The sequence below is a fragment of the Zonotrichia albicollis genome, chromosome 23 (genome assembly GCF_047830755.1).
Source record: "Zonotrichia albicollis isolate bZonAlb1 chromosome 23, bZonAlb1.hap1, whole genome shotgun sequence".
Lineage (NCBI taxonomy): Eukaryota > Metazoa > Chordata > Aves > Passeriformes > Passerellidae > Zonotrichia > Zonotrichia albicollis.
The window spans coordinates 5064312-5087118 of record NC_133841.1 but is presented as its reverse complement, the minus strand read 5'-3'; the positions used below and the strand labels follow the sequence as shown (position 1 = coordinate 5087118).

General features: G+C 44.7%; 1 protein-coding gene across 1 annotated transcript in view; it reads right to left on the bottom strand.

Annotated features, from left to right (window-relative positions):
- MYO1D (myosin ID) overlaps positions 1-22807 on the bottom strand; it is a 172532-nt gene that overhangs the window by 55995 nt on the left and 93730 nt on the right. The window contains exons 18-21 of the mRNA XM_074557944.1: positions 20818-20962; positions 20329-20433; positions 13390-13503; positions 3696-3850 (exon numbers count right to left, since the gene is read on the bottom strand). Coding sequence (XP_074414045.1) covers positions 3696-3850; positions 13390-13503; positions 20329-20433; positions 20818-20962 — 519 coding nt within the window. The remainder of the gene's footprint in view (positions 1-3695; positions 3851-13389; positions 13504-20328; positions 20434-20817; positions 20963-22807) is intronic.

The window sequence follows — 22807 nt, the reverse complement described above, 5'->3', positions numbered from 1 at the left end:
CAATGTGGGGATCTGGGACAGAAAGCGCTGGAGCAGCCACTCCCTGATCCCAGAGTGTGGGCAGGCACAGAGAACGGCCCTGGCTGCTCCCAGAGGGCAGGGAAGGAGCCTGGGGGCAGGAGGGGCCTTGGGCACCTTCCCTGGGACACCTGAGCACCCCCAGGGCTCAGATCACCCACAGGGAGGTGACAACAGCTCGGTCACCTCAGGTGAAGGACACCCAGAAAACCCTCAGTGCCCTGCACTGCTGCCTCCGGACATCTTCTAGAGCCTGAGGATGTAAAATGGAAAGGGAAAATACAAATCCTTCCCTTCCTGCTCCCTGCCTTGGCACACCAAGGATGAGGGCACTGAGCTCAGCACAGATCCTTTGCTTCCTGCTGGGCACCAAGGGCAGAAACCTGACCCAGATTGTCAGAACCCAGCAAATCCCTCTGGCTGCCCTGGAGGATTTGAGACCCTGCCCAGGGGGCTCAGAGCCCAAGACCCCTGTGCCTTTGATTTAGCCCTTGGAAAAAACAATTACCAACCTTTATATAAAGAATTACAAGACATGAAAGTTTAAGTAGAATGATAGTGAATTTATCATAGGGTGAAAAATAGATTTTGGGTTTTTTAGAATGGGGCAAGATGGAGGAATTGGGGCGTGTCCAGCCTTTCTCCTTCCTGTTCTTATCCTCCATCTTCTGGGTGATGTTGGCACTTTTGGATTGGTTTGGAGTAGAAGCTCACTGTCTAACATAGGTGATAGGTATTGGGAAGTAATTGTAAATAATGTACATGTAGATTTTAGTATAAAAAGATAACAGCAGTGTGCCTCTGTCTGGCCTGCTGAACAGACCTCGGCAGGCCAGAGAAAGAATTTTATAGATAAGAAACAATAAACAACCTTGAGAATGAGAACTGCAGAGTTCTGACTCCTTCTTTGACCATCAGGCTGGGAAAAGAGATTTTCTTACACATCTTGGGGTCACTGTGAGCAGCAGAGATGCTGAGAGAAGATTTCACCAGATTTCACCCACCTGCTCCTGCAGGGGACCACTGGATCCCCCAAACTGTTCCAGGGAATTCCCAGGGGAGCCCATGGACACTGCTCACTGCTCTGCAGGCACACATGAACTTTGTGTTCACTACATCAACACCTCATCCAGCTCCCCATCATTTCCATTGGGAATTCAGCTGATTTGTAAAAAACCCCAAATCCAGCTGACTCAGAAGAAGTGTCACTTGAACTCCTGTTGACTCACTAAAAATGTCACAGCTCACAGCAGCCTCATGTTAGTTTTGTATAAACACTTATTTGTGAAGCACAACCTCAAACTAAGACAATTCCTACCAGGAATAACTTTTAAAAGACACAGCTGAGTGAAGCTTTCATGGGTGATGCAAAGAAATGTGAAATCAGGCAAAACATTCCCAAATGTGACGCCTTTGTGCCCAAAAGCAGCTGCAGAATGCAGCATTGACAGATGTCACCTCTGTATTTGTTCTAAAATGTCCAAAATTCCCAAACAGACGGGTCAGCATTGAAGCTCCCGGTTCAAAGAGTTTGGAATAAAAAATAAAACCTGATAGAAAGCATCTGGATGAGAAGGTTTGGGTGACACCATCAGCCTCCTCCCCCCCTTCCTACACCACAGAATTCACTGAACTCACATGGTTTAATCACACACAGTTAAAGGATCATCACCTATCACCTAGGACACCTCAGCCCTGCCAAAACCTCCCAGCAGGAACTCAGGATGGGTGCTGGGATGGCTGGAAATTGATGTTAATGCTCAGAAAGAGCCCCAGAACCCACAGGAGCTGCTCCCACAGCTGGAGCAGAGCTCCTAAACCCCACCATGGGTGGAACCTTGCAAGCAATTGAACTTTTGAGATTTTCCTGCTGGCTCAGCCTCAGCTCTTCCTCAGGCAGGGCAGAGAAACCTGACCCTGGCAGGGCGCACCCACAGCTAATCCTGCTAATGAGCAATTCCCTGGCTAATGAGGAATTCCCTCGTTAATGAGCAATTCCCCCGGTGCCTGCCCAGCACAGGCTCAGCCAATCCCATCCTCTGACAGGAGTTTGTGACTCTAGGAAAATGGAAAGTGATGGAAAACACGAATACATTCCTGAATGTTTTGATTTACAGATATTGCTTTGAAGAGGGAAACCATGCTATTTATATATTTGGGAAATTAAATGCAAGTTGTCCTGGGCATTGCCCTTCATCCAGGAACTTTTATTGGATGTTGCAGAAAAATGGGTTCTACAGCAGCTCTCCCATTTACCCAGCTGAGATTTGTCATTTGAAGCACTAAAATAATGCTAATATTGTGTTAAGCGGAGCTGATCAGCACATAAATATATTTCTCCTACAGACAGGGATTAGATTAAACCAAATTCTTTTGAAAGATAGAAATGCCATTGCTAAAATCAGCGTAAGAAACTGGAAATGAGCAGTTCCCACCTTTAGGAGGACAATGTGCAATGTTTCAGGCTGTGGTCACAACAACTTTGTTAAAATGAAACAGCTCTGCCTGAGGCTGAGTGGGGGACAGGTGACACAAGGGCTGGGGGGGCAATCTGAGCAAAATTAAAAGCAATTTTGGGTAATTGGAGACTGAACACAGGACCTGGAGTGTCACCAAGAGTGTCACAGCCTGTCCCCACACCAGAGAGCTGGCAAGGCTCTGTTTGGGAATTTGTTTGGGAATCCAGGGACTTCCAGGACTCCCAAACAAACATTGCCTTACAGAATCTCCTGAGCCTGCAGGAGCAGCTGCCTTTGCCATGAAATGAGATTCAGGTAAAAGCAAAACCAGAGAATGTTTCCTGTGGCTTTGCAGCACTGAATTTCCCCAAACAAGTTACACCAATGCTGAGAATTCATCTCCAAAGGACCCAGCCCCTGCCCAAAGAAGCACAGGCAGTACACTGTGGTGGTGAGAGGGGCTGGATCAACACAGTCTTCTTGAATTCATGGAAAAATACCCTCAAGTGACCAAAATTCCCTTTTGTTTTCCTGCCACTCACAGCTCTGTGTGAAGATTTACCTGTAGAGTTCTGTGGAGGTTGTGAGGAGCAAAGCCAAGGCTGCAGGTGCTGGCAGCACCATTCCTGTTGGGAACCTCCTCTGGAGCAGCAGGAACAACCCAAAGATCTGCTCACTGCACACCCTGATTCCCCCTGGAGCTCCTTGCTGTGCCTGCTGCAGCCTGGAATTCATTTCTGGGCTCCAGGAGCTCAATCCCAGGTGCCCCCACACCAATCACCAGCTTTGGCTCAGGATTTACAGGACAGACAGACTCCAGGGAGCAGAGAGGACATTGCACAGCAAGGATTTACTGCTCAAGCAATAAATCACCTGCTGGTAATTTATGGTACTGGGGCAGGGGTCAATCTGAGCAGAGAAAAACTCCATTTTCATTTTAAATGTGAAGAGTTTGGCTGCAGGAAGCCCTCAGGAGCCATTGTGACACACTCCAAGTGCACCTTCAGTGATATTTGTCCCTGTGGCTGTGTCACACACACACAGAGGGAAGGCAGAAGAGGAACACAGAAGAGGGAAGCAAGTGTTGTGGGTAAAAAGTGTGCCCCAAAAATGTCAGGAAGAGAGGTCACTGTGGCAGCCCAGCACCACAGTGACTCCAGGGATGGTCTCCACTTGAAAATGGGTGTAAAGCAGCCCCAGCCCCAGCCCAGCACTGACCTCTTGAAGTGACTGGCCAGGACCCCCACGAGCTCCCCAATCCTGCTGTCATTGGAGGGGTCATTGCTGAAGAGACAAACGATGAGATCCTTGTTGTCCTTGGTGTGGAACACCACCAGCTGGTCCTTGCCATTGGAGACACTGAGCCCCACCAGCTGAGGAGAGAAAGGGAGAACAGGGTTATAATGATATAAAAATGTTGATTCCCCACCCCTGGAGGTGTCCCAGGCCAGGCTGGATGGGGCTTGGAGCAGCCTGGGACAGTGGAATGTCACTGTGATATTTTCTAGAAATTTCCCCTTGCCCAGGATTCTTCTCCTGGGAAGCTGGAGAATCTCATTTGCTTCTCCTTGTTTTGCTGCTTTGGAATGTGTTTGGACATTGTTTACCAACAGGTGGTGTTTGATTGGTTTCATGTGAATTGTTTTGACTTAATGACCAATCATGGTCCAGCTGTGTTGGGACTCTGGAGAGAGTCAGGAGTTTTTCATATTTGTCTTGTTAAACCTTCTGTCTGTATCAATATAATATAATATAATATAATATAATATAATATAATATAATATAATATAATATAATATAATATAATATAATATAATATAATATAATATAATATAATATAATATACACCATAGCATAACATAATGAAACATAACATATTATATAATCTGGCTCTATGTTCTTAGAAGGCTTATATTCTATATAATATAGAATAAAAGCCTTCTGAGAACATGGAGTCACATTCAGAATTTCCTCCCTTCATTGGGGGACCCCAAAAATCCCACAGTGGGAGGTGTCTCTGCCATGGCAGGGGTGGCACTGGATGGGCTTTAAGGTGCTTCCAACCCCAGCCATTCCCTGATTCCCCGATTCCCTGTGCCTGTGGCACTGCCAGGCTGCTTCTCTCCTCTCCAGGATGCCCCAGCAGGGAGCTGAGGGGTGGCACTGGGTGGGTGCCCCTCCAGGAGCTGAGCAAGCACAAACAACAGCGGCTCTGTGGAATTCAGCAGCCTGAGAGGAGGGAGGGAGAGTCCTCAGCCTGCCTGGATGGTTCCCAGCAGCTCCTGGGGCACTGCTGTGTCCCTGTGTCACTGCTGTGTCACTGCTGTGTCCCTGTGTCACTGCTGTGTCACTGCTGTGCCCCTCTCCAGCAGCTCCTGTCACTGCTGTGTCCCTGTGTCACTGCTGTGCCCCATTCCCTCACCTGGTAGCCCCTGTGTCACTGCTGTGACCCTCTCCCTCCTTAGACACCTCTTGTGTCACTGCTGTGTCCCTGTGTCACTGTTCTGCCCCTCTCCCTCCCCAGCAGCCCCTCAGTCATTTCTGTACCCCTCTGTCATTGCTGTGCCCCTCTCCAGACACCTCCTGTGTCACTGCCCCTGTGTCACTGCTGTGCCTCTGTGTCACTGTCCCTTTGTCACTCCTGCGTCCCCAGGGCCACAGGGCACCCAAGGATGTCCCCAGCTGCTCCCCCAGCACCCCAGGTCACAGCTCTCCTCAAACCCCCCTGGGTGACCCCACTGAGTCCCACCCTCATCAGGAGTGTCTGTCCCCCTCACAGGAGAGTCTGTCACCCTCATAGGAGTGTCTGTCCCCCTTACAGGAGAGTCTGTCCGTCCCACTCATCGGAGTGTCTGTCACCCTCACAGGAGTGTCTGTCACCCTCACAGAAGTGTCTGTCACCCCCATAGGAGTGTCTGTCCCCCTCACATGAGTGTCTGTCACCCTCTGTCACCCTCACAGGAGTGTCTGTCACCCTCTGTCCCCCTCCCCTGCCCAGCAGCCTCTCCCACCCTCACTCTGGCAAACCAGAGGTGGCCGAGGCTGTGCCAGGGCCGGGCAGGGGGACATTGGCAGAATTCCTCCACTGAAAGCCCTGGCACAGCTGGGCTGGAGTCCCATCCCTGGAAATGCCCAATAAATGTGTGCATGTGGCACTGGGCATGCGGTTTGGTGGTGCTGCTGCTGCTGGATTTGATGATTTTAAAGGTTTTTTTCAACCTGAACAACTCTGTGAACTGTGAATTGCAGGTAGAATTTAGGAAGAATTTGAGTGGCAAACCCTGCAAAGCCTCAATGATTCCCATGTTCAGGCATGGATTGAGTTCTGCCTCTCCTGATAAAATAAAAAGGTGCAAGGGTTTGGTTTGGGGATTTTATTTTTTGGCATTTTCTTTTTGCACTTGGCTCATCAATAGCTTTGTCATCATCTCACAAAGGGAAAAAAAGGGAATTTTTAGGAGGGGCAATCTGGAGCACAGGTTACTCAGAATATGAATATTAGAGAAAGCAAAAAAGGATCTGTGCTGGGGAAACAAAGTGTAAAGAGGGCAAAAAAGCCTCAAAAAGCAAATACAGCAAAACAGAGAAAGGAAAATAGAATAAAATAAATAGAAGATAATAATTGGGATAAAATACATAGAATATAATATGTGGGACAAAATAAATAGAATAGAATGAAGTAAATGGAATATAATGAACGAAAAAATAGAATAAATAAAGTAAATAGAATATAATGAATGCAATGCAATGAAATAAAATAAAATAATAAAAAAGAAAGTAAAATAAAATAAAATAAAATAAGTGAAAGGATTATGAGTACAGAGAGAACACAGAGGACTTCCCCTGTCCATTAAGAGGCTTCTTTGAGCCATCCAGGGATTTGCAGAGGGCAGCCCCATTCCCCTACAAGTCAGAGGCACCCATAAAGCATTTTGTTGAAATTACAGTTCCATTATTCCCTGGTTTAAGGGGAAAAGGCTCCTGTGTGCCCCAGTCCAGCTGGAGATTCCCAAGCCCTGCCAGCCCAGGGGGCTCAGGCTGCTCCCTGGCTTTGCTCACCATGAGTAATTCCCAATGAAGCTGCTCCAGCAGCCCTGGATGCCTCAGCCCCCCCGAAAATCCCAGCCCAGCCCAGCAGCCTGCTCTGTGCCCTATTTTTGGGATCACACTCCCCACAAGGTGCAGCCCCTGCGGTTTTGTTGGTTTTTCCCCCAGGAATGAGGGGCAGCAGCTGCTGACCCTCCTGTCACCAGTTGCCCCAGCACAGGTGGGGTTTATTCCCAGTTCAGGCTATTTTGGGGATGTGAAATGCTTTCCCAACAAGCTCCACCTCGTGCACAGGCATTGACAGCTGCCTGGCTTTCCAGTGCCCCTTCAAATTAATTTGCATGCTTAAATACCCTCCTGTGAGCACAATAGCACCACAGGGACTGCTGCCATCAAGGTTTTAAATGTGCAGCGAGTGTGAAAGATGAACAAGTCGCAGTGTTGGATTTGAAAAGGCAATTTAAACATTAATTATTCAACAGAACCCTGTTAGGAGGCCAAGAGCCCTTCAAAATCTTCCCATTTCACCCCTCCCTACAAGACTCTGAGTGAATAAATGCCACACAAAAGAAATCATTTCAGAGAAGGTGCTTATCTCAGTATTTACCAACACTAATATTGGCCCTGCTTGAAGAGCAGGAAAAAATCCTCAGCTTGTGCAGAACATCCTTTACTGTGTTCAGTGCAGGGGAGATGTGGCTGCAAGAGCCTTTTGCTGCTTGGGTGCCTTTTTATCCCTCTCAGGCAGTACCTGCTTGGTTTTAATTCAGGTAAAAACAAGAGTTGTGTGTTGGTACTCTGAGGCAATGCCAGAGTGCTGGCAGATGAAAAATCCACACAGAGAATCCCCCAAAGCAGCAGCTCCATGTGGAGAACCAGCAGGGAAGCTGTTGTTAGGTTGGGTAGAGAATGGCACATTCCTCACCCACAGCCATGGCATGGTTTGGGTGGAAGGGACCATAAAGCCACCCAGTTTCACCCCTGCCATGGCAGGGACACCTCACACTGTCCCAGGCTGCTCCAATCCCATCCAGCCTGGCTTTGAGGGATCCAGGGACAGCCACAGCTCCAGAGCCTGCCCACCCTCATTGTAAAAAAATCCCTTCCTTCCATCTAAATCAAATCAAACCTGGTTCAGTTTTGATTTCCCAGCCCTTTCCCCAGTCCCAGTGCAGAGCTGGCTCTCGGCAGGGACACGAGGGACTCCAGGCAAAGCTGGCTCTGGGAGATGGGGAGAGATTTCCTCAGCTGGAAACAAGTTTGTGAGTGCAGCAGGCATCAGCCGAGTGTCTCCAGTGAGATCTCCATGGAAACACCACCCCGAGATGCTGCTGTGCTGGCAGGGCACTCCCGAAAGGCTGGCAGGGAGCAGGCAGAGGATTCCAGCCCTGGCCTGGGAAGGAGCATCCCTCTGCCCACAGAACACTCATCAGGGCTGCATGGATACAGATCACCACTGGTGCCATTATTGTCCATTTTTTCCTCAAAAAAACCTTCAGAGCATTTCAAACCATCGCTCCTGTCCCAAAAATGAAGGAATTTCTGTATCATGATCAGCTCCTTCCACATGGTGGAAAGGCTTCTATGAAAGGAGGGACAGAAAAATGGGGAGAGTGTGCAAAGGAACTCAGAGGTGGAAAAACAACACAAATATAAACATTAGGCAACAAATATAAACCATAACTACAATGAGGAACAAAACTGCTCAACAGGATTGACTTTGCCAGGGTTCAATCTGAGATATCCTGGCAAGAGAAGTACAAATGGAGTGGAAGGGAGTAAGTTTAGATTGGATATTAGGAAAAAATCCTTCCCTGGGAGGGTGGGCAGGCACCCAGAGCAGCTGGGGCTGCCCCTGGATTTCTGGAAGTTTCCAAGGCCAGGCTGGGCAGGGTTTGGAGCAGCCTGGGATAGTGGAAGGTGTCCCTGCCATGGCAGGGGTGAAACTGGACGGGCTGCAAGATCTCTTCCAATCCAAATTCAATCCCATTATTCTGTGAAATATTTTGTGTATCAATCAAAGACAGCCCAAATTCTCCTCCTTTCCCTTTCCCCAGGGCAGCCCAGGTGGGCTGGGGCTCCTCCCCAGGGCAGGTACAAGGAGAAACTGTGAACAGAGCTGCAATTTTACACCACAGAATCCACCAAAGCTTGGTTTAATCCAATTTCCACCCTGGAATGTCACCTTGACAACCGGTATGGGTGAGCAGAGGATGTCCTGGACCCCATCCCTCCTGTGCCAGGCACTCCAGGACCCCTGGAATCTCAAGGATTCCTGCTCAGGTCAAAGAAAGTGTCTGGCCAGTTATTGCCTGAAGGGAATAACTGCAGATCTACCAATAAAACTGATTTATAGCTGCAGAAATGGGAGAATTCTCAGAGCAAGAGTTCTATCTGCACAGATCATTAACTGCTCTTGTCCTGAGCAACTGCAAAGCAGCCACAGGACCAACACTGAGCCAAAATAAAAGCAATATCGAGTCAAAATACAGCAAATAATACAGCATAGTGCCAAAAATACAACCAATATTGAGCCAAAATACAGCCAAAAGTACAACACAGAGCCAAAAATACAACCAACACTGAGCCAAAATACAGCCAAAAATACAATACAGAGCCAAAATACAGCCAAAATACAACATAGAGCCAAAAATACAACCAACACTGAGCCAAAATACAACCAAAACAACATCACCACAAGCCTGCCGTGGTGCTCTCTGTAGGAAAGTATATTCTATTTTAAACACACCTTTTACAGGTGAAAAAGCAACAATTACTGACATTTCTTTCTGAAATTGTACCTGACTTGCTTAGCTCTCATTTTTAAGGCATTAAGGATTTCAGAGGGAAATGTTCAGGTGATAAATGATCTGGTTTTGTGTTGCTCTAAATGTACAATCTGCACCTTTACACCCATCAGGCACACAGGTAAAACACACATTGTCCTAAACCTGTGATAAACACAGATTTATCTCTCATTAATCCTGCACTCAGTGAATTTCTGTGACCTGCACACTCTGGTTAAGGTAAAGGTGGAGAAACCAATGGTGAGAAATCCTGATGGACAAAATCCTGATGGACAAAATCCTGATGCAGAAATGGAGAAATCCTGATGGACAAAATCCTGATGGACAAAATCCTGCCTTGTCCACACCACCAAAAAACACCTGGGTGGCAACAGCTGGACAATCAGGTGTGGGAAAGCTCTGTGCTCAAAGGCTCTGTGAGTGTGGGGGTGGCTGAGCTCTGCTGGGAGCCTGGGGGGGTCTGTGCTCTGATTTTCACAGGCTGGGGGTGGTTTCACCCAATTTTAACCAGGCTGGGGGTGTTTGCACCCTCGTTTTCACCAGGTTTGGGGGGATTTTCACCAGCCTGTGGAGGTCTGCACCCTGATCTTCACCAGGCTGGGGGTATTTTCAACAGGCTGGAGGTGTCTCCACCCCAATTTTCACCAAGATAGGGGTGTTTGGACCAGGCTGGGAGTGTTTGCATCCTGGTTTTCAGCAGGCTTGGGGTGTTGTTCACCAGGCTGGGGGTGTTTTCACCAGGCTGGGAGTGTTTGCACCTTGGTTTTCACCAGGATGGGGATGTCTGCACCCTGATTTTCACAGGCTGGGGGTGTTTTCACCATGCTGGGGGTGTTTGCATCCTTGTTTTCACCAGGTTTGGGGGGATTTTCACCAGCCTGGGGGGGTCTGCACCCTGATCTTCACCAGGTTGGGGGTGTTTGGACCCTCATTTTCACCAAGATGGGGGTGTTTGCACCAGGCTGGCAGTGTTTGCATCCTGGTTTTCACCATGCTGGGGGTGTTTTAACCAGGCTGAGGGTGTTTGCACCCTCATTTTCACCAGGCTGGGGGTATTTTCAACACGCTGGAGGTGTTGTTCACCAGGCTGGGGGTGTCTCCACCCTGATTTTCACCAAGATAGGGGTGTTTGGACCTTGGTTTTCACTAGGACGGGGGTGTCTGCATGAGGTGGAGGGTGTCTGCACCCTGATTTTCACCAGGCTGGGGGTGTTTGAACCAGCCTGAGGGTGTCTGCACCCTGATTTTCACCAGGCTGGGGATGTTTTCACCCAATTTTAACCAGGTTGGCGGTGTTTGCACCCTCATTTTCACCAGGCTGGGGTTGTTGCTCACCAGGCTGGGAGTGTTTGCACCTTGGTTTTCACCAGGATGGGGGTGTCTCCACCAGGATGGGGATGTCTGCACCTTGAGTTTCACCAGCCTGGGGTGTTTTCACCAGGCTGAGAGTGTCTGCACCCTGGTTTTCACCAGGCTGAGGGTGTTAGAACCCTGGTTTTCACCAGGCTGGGGGTGTTTTAAACAGGCTGGGGGTGTTTGCACCCTGATTGTCACCAGGCTGGGGGTGTCTGCACCAGGCTGGGGTTATCTGCGCCCCAGTTTACACGGGCACACAGCAGGATGTGCTGCCAGCCCCTCAGAGCACGGAGCCACCAGTGCTGGGGCACAGCAGCCGGCAGGAGAGCAGCTGCTCAGGGCAGCTTCCCTTCAAAACAAGAGGCACTGCCATGGAGACACTGCCTGCTGCAGCCAGCACTCCTACTGGGAGTAGCTACTCCATGGATACTCTGTGCTGGGTGCCCAGCAAGGAGGGCAGGAGGAGACTCCAAACCCAACGCTGTGGATGCAGCCAGAGCCAATCATCCCCTCCACATCTGCAGATGAGATTTCACCCTCACCCTAATCCCATCCCTGCCCTCCCAGCAATGCAGACATGCCAGGTTTGTCATTCCTCCAAATGCAAACATCCCAGAAAATCCGTGCAGGGCATTTCCAGGCAGGCTCTGGAGGCTGGAGATAACCAGAGCACCTCGGGCTGAGGGAGATGCAGCTCCAGGATTGGGGAGCAAAGCCGAGGCGCTGCCCACCCCTTCCAGCCCTGCTGATCCCCAGCCTGGCAGCTCCACCCTGCCACCCCCAGGGCCAGACCTGACCGAAATTCGGAGTTTAGCTTCGGTAAGATTGACACAAATAGAAAGAAATAAAAATAAATAAATTCAAGCAGAACCTGAAGGATCAGAGAAGCCCTCAGAGACACAGGATTGGTGCCATAAGCTGCTGTGAAATGCCAGCCCTGCACACAGCAAAGCAAACTCAAACAGGGAGGGAGAACTGCAAGAGGCAGTTTGGGGGTTTAGCTTTTATTTTATGCACCAAAATTAAATTATAGGTTATAGAACTATAATTATATTAATTATATAATATATATAATATAAAAATATAATTCTATAGGATAAATTATTTTATTTTATTTTATTACTATACAATATTTTATTACTATTATTTTATTCTTTATTAATATAGGATTAATTATTTTATATTATGCACCAAAATTAAATTATGGATTATAGAACTATAGGATTAATTATTTTTTATTACTAGAGGATTAATTATTTTATTACTATACTATATTTTATTACTATTGTTTTTTTTATTACTATAGGATTAACTATTTTATTTTATGCACCAAAAGTAAATTATAGATTCTAGAACTATAATTATATTAATTATATAATATATATAATATAATTATATAATTATATAGGATTATTTTATTTTATTACTATACTATATTTTATTACTATTATTTTATTTTTTATTACTGTGGGATTAATTATTTTATTTTATGCACCAAAATTAAATTATGGATTATAGAACTATAGGATTAATACTTTTTAATTAATATAGGAATAATTATATTATTTTATTACTATACTATATTTTATTTTTTACTACTATAGGATTAATTATTTTATATTATGCACCAAAATTAAATTATAGATTATAGAACTATAATTATATTAATTATATAATATCTATAATATAACAATATAATTCTATAGGATTAATTATTTTATTTTATGCACCAAATGAAATTATAGATTATAGAACTATAGGATTAATTAGTTTTTATTAATATAGGATTAATTATTTTATTTTATTTTATTTTACTACTATTCTATATTTTATTACTATTATTTTATTTTCTATTAATATATGATTAATTATTTTATTTTATTACTATTCTTTTATTTTTTATTACTAGAGGATTAATTATTTTATTTTATGCACCAGAATGAAATTATAGATTATAGAACTATAGGACTAATTATTTTTATTAATATAGGATTAATTATTTTTTATTAATATAGGATTAATTAGTTTATTTTATTTTATTACTATTCTCTATTTTATTACTATCAATCATTTTATTTTCTATTAATATATGATTAATTATTTTATTTCATTTTATTACTATTATTTTATTTTTTATTACTAGAGGATTAATTATTTTTTTATGCACCAAAATTAAATTATAGATTATAGAACTATAATTATATTAATTATATAATATCTATAATATAAGAATATAATTCTATAGGATTAATTATTTTATTTTATGCACCAAAATTAAATTATAGAACTATATATATATAGAACTATAGGATTAATTATTTTTTATTATTATGGGGTTAATTATTTTATTTTATTACTATTCTATATTTTATTACTATTCTTTTATTTTTTATTACTAGAGGATTAATTATTTTATTTTATGCACCAAAATGAAATTATAGATGATAGAACTATAGGTTCTATAGGATTATAGAGCCATGGAATATCCTGACCCACCAGGATCATCCAATCCAACCCCTGGTCCTGCCCAGGACACCCCAACAATCCCACCCTGATGCTTTGGGGTTGCTATAAAAACATTAAATATATCACAAACTGCAAGCCAAGGACTTTTTCCACTTTATGGAGATGAAAATGGAGCTACAGAATGAAGACACTGCCCCGAGGGAGCCCCGGGTGAGGCTGCCCAGGGCGGTACTCACGTTGTAGAGGGGGATGGTCTTCATCACCTTGTACTGCCTCGTGGGGTCCATCTTGTACAGGTGCCGGTCAGTGATGAAGATGGCCCTGTCCTCCACCTTGTTGAAGCGATTCACCTGCACACAAACACCCTGTGAGTGCCACCGAGCCCTGCAGGGACACAGCCAGCGAGCCTGGGCACTGCCAAGGGCAAACTCACTCCAAAATGCCCCAAACTTACACAAAAGTACCCAAAATGTGTACAAAAACACCCCAAAGTCACACAATAGTACCCCAAATGTGTACAAAAATACCCCAAACGTGTACAAAAATACCCCAAAGTCATACAATAGTACCCAAAATGTGTACAAAAATACCCCAAACGTGTACAAAAATACCCCAAATGTGTACAAAAATACCCTAAAGTCACACAACACACACCCTAAACTCACAAACAGCCAAAAGTTACACAAAAATACCTCAAAGTCACACAAAAATACTCCAAACTCACATAAAAATACCCCAGTCACATACCAAACAGCCTAAACTCACAAACAGCCAAAAGTCACACAAAAATACTCCAAACTCACACAAAAATTCTCCAAATTCACACAACACACACCCTAAACTCACAAACGGCCAAAAGTTACACAAAAATACCCCAAAGTCACACAAAAATACTCCAAGCTCACATAAAGATACCCCAAACACACAAAAATACTCCAAACTCTCACAAAAATACCCCAGTCACATACCAAACAGCCTAAACTCACAAACAGCCAAAATTCACACAAAAATACCTCAAAATTGTACAAAAATACCCCAAAGTCACAAAACAAACACCCTAAACTCACAAACAGCCAAAAGTCACACAAAAATACTCCAAACTTGTACAAAAATACTCCAAAGTCACAGAACACCCCAAACTCACAAACAGCCAAATTTCACATAAAAATACTCCAAACACACACACAAAATAGCCCAAACTCACACAAAAATATCCCATTTGTATAAAAGTACCCCAAAGTCACACAGCATACATCCTAAACTCACAAACAGCCAAAATTCACAGAAAAATACTCCAAACTCACAGAAAAACACCCCAAACTTGTATAAAAATACTCCGAACTCACACAAAAAGACCCCAAATTCACACAAAAATACCCCAAATTCACTCAAAAATAGTCCAAACTCACACAAAAATGCCCCAAACTTGTACAAAAATACCCCAAAGTCACACAACACACACCCTAAACTCACAAACAGCCAAAAGTCACACAAAAATACCCCAAAGTCACACAAAAATACTCCGAACTCACACAAAAATACTCCAAACTTGCACAAAAATACTCCAAAGTCACAGAACACCCCAAACTCACAAACAGCCAAAATTCACATAAAAATACTCCAAACACACACAAAAATAGCCCAAACTCACACAAAAATATCCCATTTGTACAAAAGTACCCCAAAGTCACACAGCATACATCCTAAACTCACAAACAGCCAAAATTCACAGAAAAATACTCCAAACTCACAGAAAAATACCCCAAACTCACACAAAACGACCCCAAACCCACACAGTTCCTAAACAGGTTTTCTCCTTGCACCTTGGAGCGCTGAAAAGGGATCATGGTCCGTGGAATTCCATTATACAGAGAGAGGGGAGCAACATTCCCAGTCACCCAGCAGAGCTGGGAAATTCCAGTTCTCACTCAAACCAAGGCCAGATGCTTCCCCAACCACATCCAAGCCCTGAACAAGTGTTCCCCACATTATCCAGGAGTTTTGGGCACCCCAAATGGAGAATCCCTGCCCTGCAGAGCCAAGTCCAGACCTGAGGCTTTGGGCCATCCCTGGTCTGTGTCCTGTCCCTCCATCCCTGGTCCCCAATCCCTTTCCAGCTCTCCTGGAGCCCCTTTAGGCCTGGAAGGGGCTCTGAGCTCTCCCTGCAGCTCCACCTCAGCACTAAACACTCATCAGGCAGGATGTAAAGGTTTTTTGGAAGTGCCTAAGAAAGTAGGGCACAAAGTAGAAATTGTTTTTCACTGAGGCAAAACCCAAGTCATGGTTGTATCACAGTCACTGAGATATTTATTAATCAACTGAGAAGGGGAGACAAGGGGAAGACGTGAGGAGGATGAACAGAAATAGGATTTTCCAGGGTGAAATCAGGAGACAAGAGGAGAACTTAAATATCCTCAGTCAGGAGGCAGCAGAGTGACAAAGTTCAGAGCAGATAAAGGCAAAAAATGCAAATTGGGGAGCTCTGTGACAGCTTTACATTAACGGCACTGACTCAGAAAAAGCAACCGAGGATGATTTCAGACAGCTCTGGAGAGATCTTGGCACACAGACATGAGGCAGCTCAGAAAAGCAGAATGTTGGCACAGGAACAACATGGGAATAATGTCCTGGGAGCCATGGATCACCTGGAACAGCCTGTGAAGGACCAGGGTGCTGAGTGTGAAGGACAATCTGGTGCTTCAGAGAAGGTGAAGAACAAGACTGAGGGCCTGGGAATCTCACAGGAAGAGATGCTGAGTAACCAGGATTATTTTAGGAAGCAGATGAATGGGAGAAAAAAAGCCTAAAGGCTATGAAACACTGAATGGCCCTGAGAAAGTAGGTTAGGAGTGCCTGGTGCCACATGGTGGGTGCTGGAGCAGCTCTGTGACCGTGCTCACAGGGGTCTGAGCATGAGGGAGAGATGAGGCTCTGACTCCATGTTTCAGAAGGCTGATTTATTATTTTGTGATATATATTATATTAAAACTATGCTAAAAGAATAGAAGAAAGGTTTCATCAGAAGGGTGGCTAAGAATAGAAAAAAAAGGAATGATAACAAAGGTTTGTGGCTTGGACTCTGTCTGAGCCAGCTGACTGTGATTGGCCATTAATTAGAAACAACCACATGAGACCAATCACAGATGCACCTGTTGCATCCCACAGCAGCAGATAACCATTGTTTACATTTTGTTCCTGAGGCCTCCAGCTTCTCAGGAGGAAAACCCTAAGGAAAGGATTTTTCATAAAAGATGTTGGTGACACAGCATCAGTTTCTCAACCAGGACCTGGGGAAGCTCTGGGCTCTCCACACTCCAGGTCCTGGGAGCTGAACCAAAGTCCAGTCCCTGGGGCTGATCTGTCCCCCAGAGCTCAGATCAATGCTCAGATCAATCAAGTAATTGATTTACTGATTTGTTTGCCGAGTCTGACACAGTGAACACTCCCTGGGCACTGCCATGACCCGGCCTGGCTGCTGTCCCACCCCAGCCCCTGGTGACAAAGGGAGCAGATTTGTGGTGCTGTGACACCAGAGCCACCCCAGGGCAGGAGGTGCTGTGGCTGCTGGCTGGAAGCAGAGATGGGAAGCAGAGATGGGAAGCACACTCAGCTTTCACAGCCAGAAGGGCTGGAAAAACCTGCTGAGATCATGAAGCCCAATTGTTCCTCAACACTGCCAAGGCTGCCCACTGACCCCTGTCCCCAGGGATGGGGACTTCACCACTGCCCTGAGCAGCTGTGCCAAACCTGAGCACTCTTTTTGTGAAGAAATTTCCCCAGTATCCATCCTAAACCTCCCCTGGCCCACCCTGAGCCGTTCCCTCTGCTCCTGTCCCTGTTCCCTGGAGCACAGCCCGACCCCTGGGCTGTCCCCTCCTGTCAGGAGCTGTGCAGAGCCACAAGGGCCCCCTGAGCCTCCTTTGCTCCAGGCTGAGCCCCTGCCCAGCTCCCTCAGCCCCTTCCCAGCTCCATTCCCTGCCCTGGACACCCCCAGCCCCTCCAGGTCCTTCTCACCATGAGGTGCCCAGAGCTGACCCCAGCACTGGAGGTGCCCCAGCGGTGCCAGCTCAGGGGACAGTCACTGCCCTGCTCCTGCTGCCACACTATTGCTGATCCACACCAGGTGTCCCTGGCCTCTGGCACACCTGGATTCACCCTCAGCCCCTGCTGATATATTTTGAAACACCCCAAAACTGTATTCCAAGCCAATATTGTGGGAGTTCTACAGGCATGGTTTCAATCCCACTATTTTCTCATGGCTCCCTGCTGGTTTTAGCACTAAAATTCAGCTAAAGAAATGCACCAAAGGTGAGGCCCAGCAGCTCATCTCACCTGAGGAGCAAATTCTCATGTCATTCCAGCTTTTTACAAGCTCCAGGTGCCTCATGCACCTACAGTGCATTTGGGTAAATAATACTGCTGTGGATTAAAGTAAAACCTGTCCCAGTGGGAAGCAGGCACAGAAGAGACTCACACAAATTTGCACTCACAAATTTGCTCTCACAAATTTGCACTCAAAATTGCACACAAAATGCAAATACCACTACTGGGCTTGTAGGAGTAAGGACAGGCCTTCTGTTCTCAGCTCCAGCTCATTCCCTCCTGGGGAACAGCCCTTCCCAGCATTGTGTTCCCTGCACCTTCTGGGCATTCTGTATTTTTATCTTATTGATCCAAAAGGGAATCAGTCCTAATTTAGCTTCCTGACAAGCTCGTGGGAGAAATGAAGATCTGGCAAAGAGCTGAAAAATCTTCAAGGAAGTTTTTCAGGTTTCTGCCAATGGCCTCTGGACACTGAAGGGGCCTTTGAAAGAGATGATCCTGTCAATGGAGCTTGGTGCCACAAGTGACAAGGGAAAAGTGAGAAGAAAAACCTCATTCTAAAGAAAATAAAGAGAGAGAGTTGTTTCCTAGGTGATCCAACAAAATCTGGAGGTTTGCATGAAATATGCATTTGGTTTTTCCTAAGGCAAAAATCTTGAAAATTTCCTTTGAAAAAGTGAAGAGCAGCACAATGCTCAGAAAAGATGGATTTTTCCATAGGCAGGAATGACCTGCTTCTACCTGTAGCTGCTGCAGGGAAGCAAGCACACAGCTCATTCCCCTCCCCTCAGCAAGGCTTCAAAGCCTTTCCCAGCCCTCCTGCAAAAACTGCTCCAAACAGAGCCCCCCATTATTATTCAGCTCAAGCTGCTGAAATTGGGCCCCCACACAGGCAAAGAAAACTTTACCAGCAGCTCAAAACTTGGAGAGCAGTTCCTGGAATAAATTTACTATTTAGACTTAGAAACACAAAATTATTGAGGTTGGAAAAGCCCTCCCAGCCCATCAAATCCAAGCTGTGCCCAATCCCCACCTGGTCACCAGCCCAGAGCACTGAGTGCCACATCCAGGTGTTCCTTGGGCACCTGCAGGGATGGGGACTCCATCCCTGCCAAAGCCCTGACCACCCTTTCCAGGAAGGTCTTCCTGATCTGGAATCTTCTAAATTCTTCCTGAAGAGCTCGTTAGATCAATGTCATCAGCTGAAATATTCTGTGTCAATGAATTTAATGAGCCAATATCAGACAGGTCACAGGGGCTGCTCTACTCATAAAAGTGTTTAAATGGGTGAGCTCTGGGCTCCACCTGTGTCTGCTCAAGTTGCTCAGTATTTTTGCTTTTCATGAGTTTTCTGTGCAAGGAAAGAAGTGCATTAGACTGAACATTTCCAAGAGCTGACACCTGACATTGCTGTTGACACTTAACAACTATTTCACGTGTGGTTTGGTGACTCAGTAGCTGAAGGAAGCCACAGAGCAAGGCTGATGCTGCCTCAGAAATCAAACATTCAGCCCAGCTCACCAAAGTGCCCTTCAACACCTTCCCACCAACACCTTCTTGCCTCAGGGAAGAGCAGGAGCAGCACAGTTTTTGTTCAGGAATCCTCAAATAAGCTGAATCATGAAAATAAAACACGGATGAACTCGAGCAGCCTTTTTTTGTCAATTGCTGCTTTGTTCAGGAGAATTATTTAAGGGAAGCAATGAAATCACCTGATAATTACAATTTCATTTCTATAATTCACTCTGCAGGCCCCTGTTAAAGCTTCACGTGAGTCAATTTTCAGCAGAGATCAAACACAACCTACAAACCCACAGGAACCAGGTTTAACATGAGAGATGTGACAAATGTGCCCTGAGCACTGTGCCAGCACCACGTGCCAGCACCACGTGCCAACCTGGCATTTCCAATAGGGCTTGGTAATGTGGGAAATGGATTTACAGGTAATATTTTTAATATATATAAAACAAATATTATATATTTTAGATATTATATTACATTATATTATATATTAATATATTATATCTATGATATGTAAAACACATTATAATATTATATATAAAAATATAATATATAATATATATATAATTATACATATATATTATACATATTATATTTATACTTATTTATTTATTTATTCATAATATATATTATTATTATATATATATATATATTTAACATGAGAGATGTGACAAATGTGCCCTGAACACTGGGCCAGGCTGCACGTGCCAGCACCAAGTGCCATCCTGGCCCAATAGGGTTTGATAATGTGGGAAATGGATTTATATGTAATATTTGTTATATATATAAAACAAATATTATATATTTTATATATACATTTACATTTATATGTACAAAAAAAGAAGAATATACAGCTTCTTAAAAACGCCTGAACACCCACAGCACTGGCCTGCCACTAAAATTGAGTTTGTCTGTTGGCTTTGTAAAATTAAAAATATCCTTCCCTGACAGATATTTCCAACCAGCATCATTAGGAGCTACCCACGACAATTAAGCAAGTCTGGTTTTTTAATTTGTTGTTTAAACCTTCCAACCAAGTTAACAAAAAACCCAATTCTGCTACAAAAAACATCAACCCCAAACCAGTCATGCAGAAGGAAGTGATTTTATAATGAAATCATGGAATGGTTTGGGTTGAAGGGTTCTTGAAGACCATTCAGCTCCAGCACTCTGCACGGGCAGGGACTCAACAATGGACACGATGAGGCCCCAGCAGCCACCCAGCCTTGCTCCACCCAAACATCCCTGATGCAGCTCCTTGGAAGGGCTCTGAGTGCTGTCCCAGCAGCCCAGGGTCACCTGCTGGTCCCTGGGCGCCCCAGCCCCGTTACCTTGCGCACGTGGCAGGAGAAGAGGATGTTCATGTACTTGTCCTTGCGCTTCAGCTCGTTGGCCACGGGGGTGAAGGAGCCTGAGCTCTGGGCCCTGTCTGGTTTCTGGAAAAGCAGAGACAGGCTCAGGACAGGGCTCCCTCCACCCTTCTGTGCTTCGGGAAAGCAAACCTTGACACACCAAAATGCTGCAAGGGAGGATGGAGTAAAGGGAAGCAATCAAATCTGCCTAGAGAGAATTTCTTTCAGTCCCTGTGTTTTTCATTCTATCCAACATTTCAGTCTCCCAGTGAAGCCTGGCTCTGCCTGTTTGTAGAGACAGCTGATGGCACTGCTTTATTCACAAAAATCACTCCCAATGCAGTGGAAGTCAATGTTTTGAACCCACATGAACAGAGGAAATTTCTAAGTACTTCCCCTCCCAATAAACCAACACTAGCGTTACCGAATTTCCCCTTCCAGCCCCTGAGCCCAGGTCCCTTCACTCACCAGTGCGATGTAGTTGCCCTGCCAGGCTCTCTGGAGGCCAATGTCAGCCCTGTGGCCCTTGAGCAGCTCCATGGCGGCCACCTTGGCCCTCAGCTGGGGCAGCACCTCTGGGGGAACGCTCCGGATCAGCTCGGCCGCTCTCCACCTGCCACCAAAGCAAGAGCAGCACCTGCCTCAGCCCCAGCCTGGAGATCACCCAGCAAGGACCAGAGCAACAGCACAAGGACACCCCAGAGCCCTGCCCAGGCATCCCCCAAGCTGCAAAGGTCACTTATGTTTTAAAGTCATGTATTTCATTGTATTGTATTGCATTGTATTGCATTGTATTGTACTGCATTGCATTACATTACATTACATTACATTATATTACATCATATTGTATCGTATCGTACCATATATCATATCATTTCATAACATATCATATCATAACATATTTTAAATACATATTTATATAGCTCAGTATTATATAGATAATATATAAAACACATATTATATATACAATATATTAAAAAAATAATATATATAATACATATCTATACATATATGAAGGTATATATAAATACCTTCACTATGGTATTGTATTGTATTGTATTGAATTGTATTGTATCATGTAATATAATATAATATAATATAATATAATATAATATAATATAATATTAATATAATATAATATAATATAATATAATATAATATAATATAATATAATATAATATAATATAATATAATATAATATAATATAATATAATATTTAAAGTATATATTAATATATATTAGTATTATATATTATATATAAAACACATATTATAATATACAATATATTAAAATATATTAAAATATATAATATATATATATGAAGGTATATATAAATTCTCATCACTCCCCATCCCACACCCACAAGTCAACCACTGGTGCATCTGTTTGCAATCGAGTGTATGCAAGGCCATTTTTGGGCTCATTTACAGCACCATTCTTCTCTAGCCAGCCCATGTTTGGGCTCATTTACAGCACCATTCTCCTCTAACAGCTGAATTTGGCCCCTCAGTTCCAGCTGCACCATGGAACAGGGCAGGGCAGCCCATGCATTGCCCCACACCACACCCCAGCCTTCAGCAGCAGCAGCAGAACTCCAGGGTTAATGCTACACAAAGCAATTTTTTAGCAGCTAAAATTCTGTAGTTCTGCTAAGTGAGCTAATTGTGAAAGCAGGACTCTCTCCCCAGACAGGCTGTGGGTGGATGGATGTCTCTCCTGAAAGAGACAGCTGGAGAAAATAACAAAGCTGACTTGATCTAGAGCTGCTGGAATGCCCTGCAAGCTGATGGCTGGACAGGAGGTCTCTGAAAGCCCCTCCAGCCAACATTTCTCTTATTCAGCCACCTTCACAAGTCAGCATTTCTCAAACTGAAATTGTAGCTACTTTGCCTACAGCTTCCCAGAGGAAAAAACAATCACCAGCCTTTAGATACTGGGAGTTTAATGAAGGTACAAACACCTGTTCTGCACACAGAACATGGGTGACAAGGGGAACATCACTCATTTTACTGCAGCAAAACACTAGGTTACTACAAGAAATCCAGAAGATTATTTTTCTCCTCCCCCTTATCCAAGAGCACCTGCTCTTTCTTTTCAAAACCAACCAGAAAGGGCCCAAGGAAGGAAACACAATGTTTATCACAATGGAACAGCCTGGTCTGCTGGAAGATGCCCTTGTCCATGGCATGGGGTGGAACTGGATGGGCTTTAAGACCTAAACCACCCTGGGGTTCTGTGATTCAACAATAAATCTTTGGGTCAGAATTATCTGCCTGGTCAAGGGCATGAAGCCAGTGACACCCAAATCATGTCCTTCAGCCAGATGTCCCTGGGACTGATGCTTTGTGAAAGCTGACCTAGAACAGAGACTGAACAGAGCTAAAGAATAAAGTAGGAATTTATTAGGAGGCCTTAATGGACCCACTTTGGGTAGTACAAGAGCCCAGCCAGGGATATA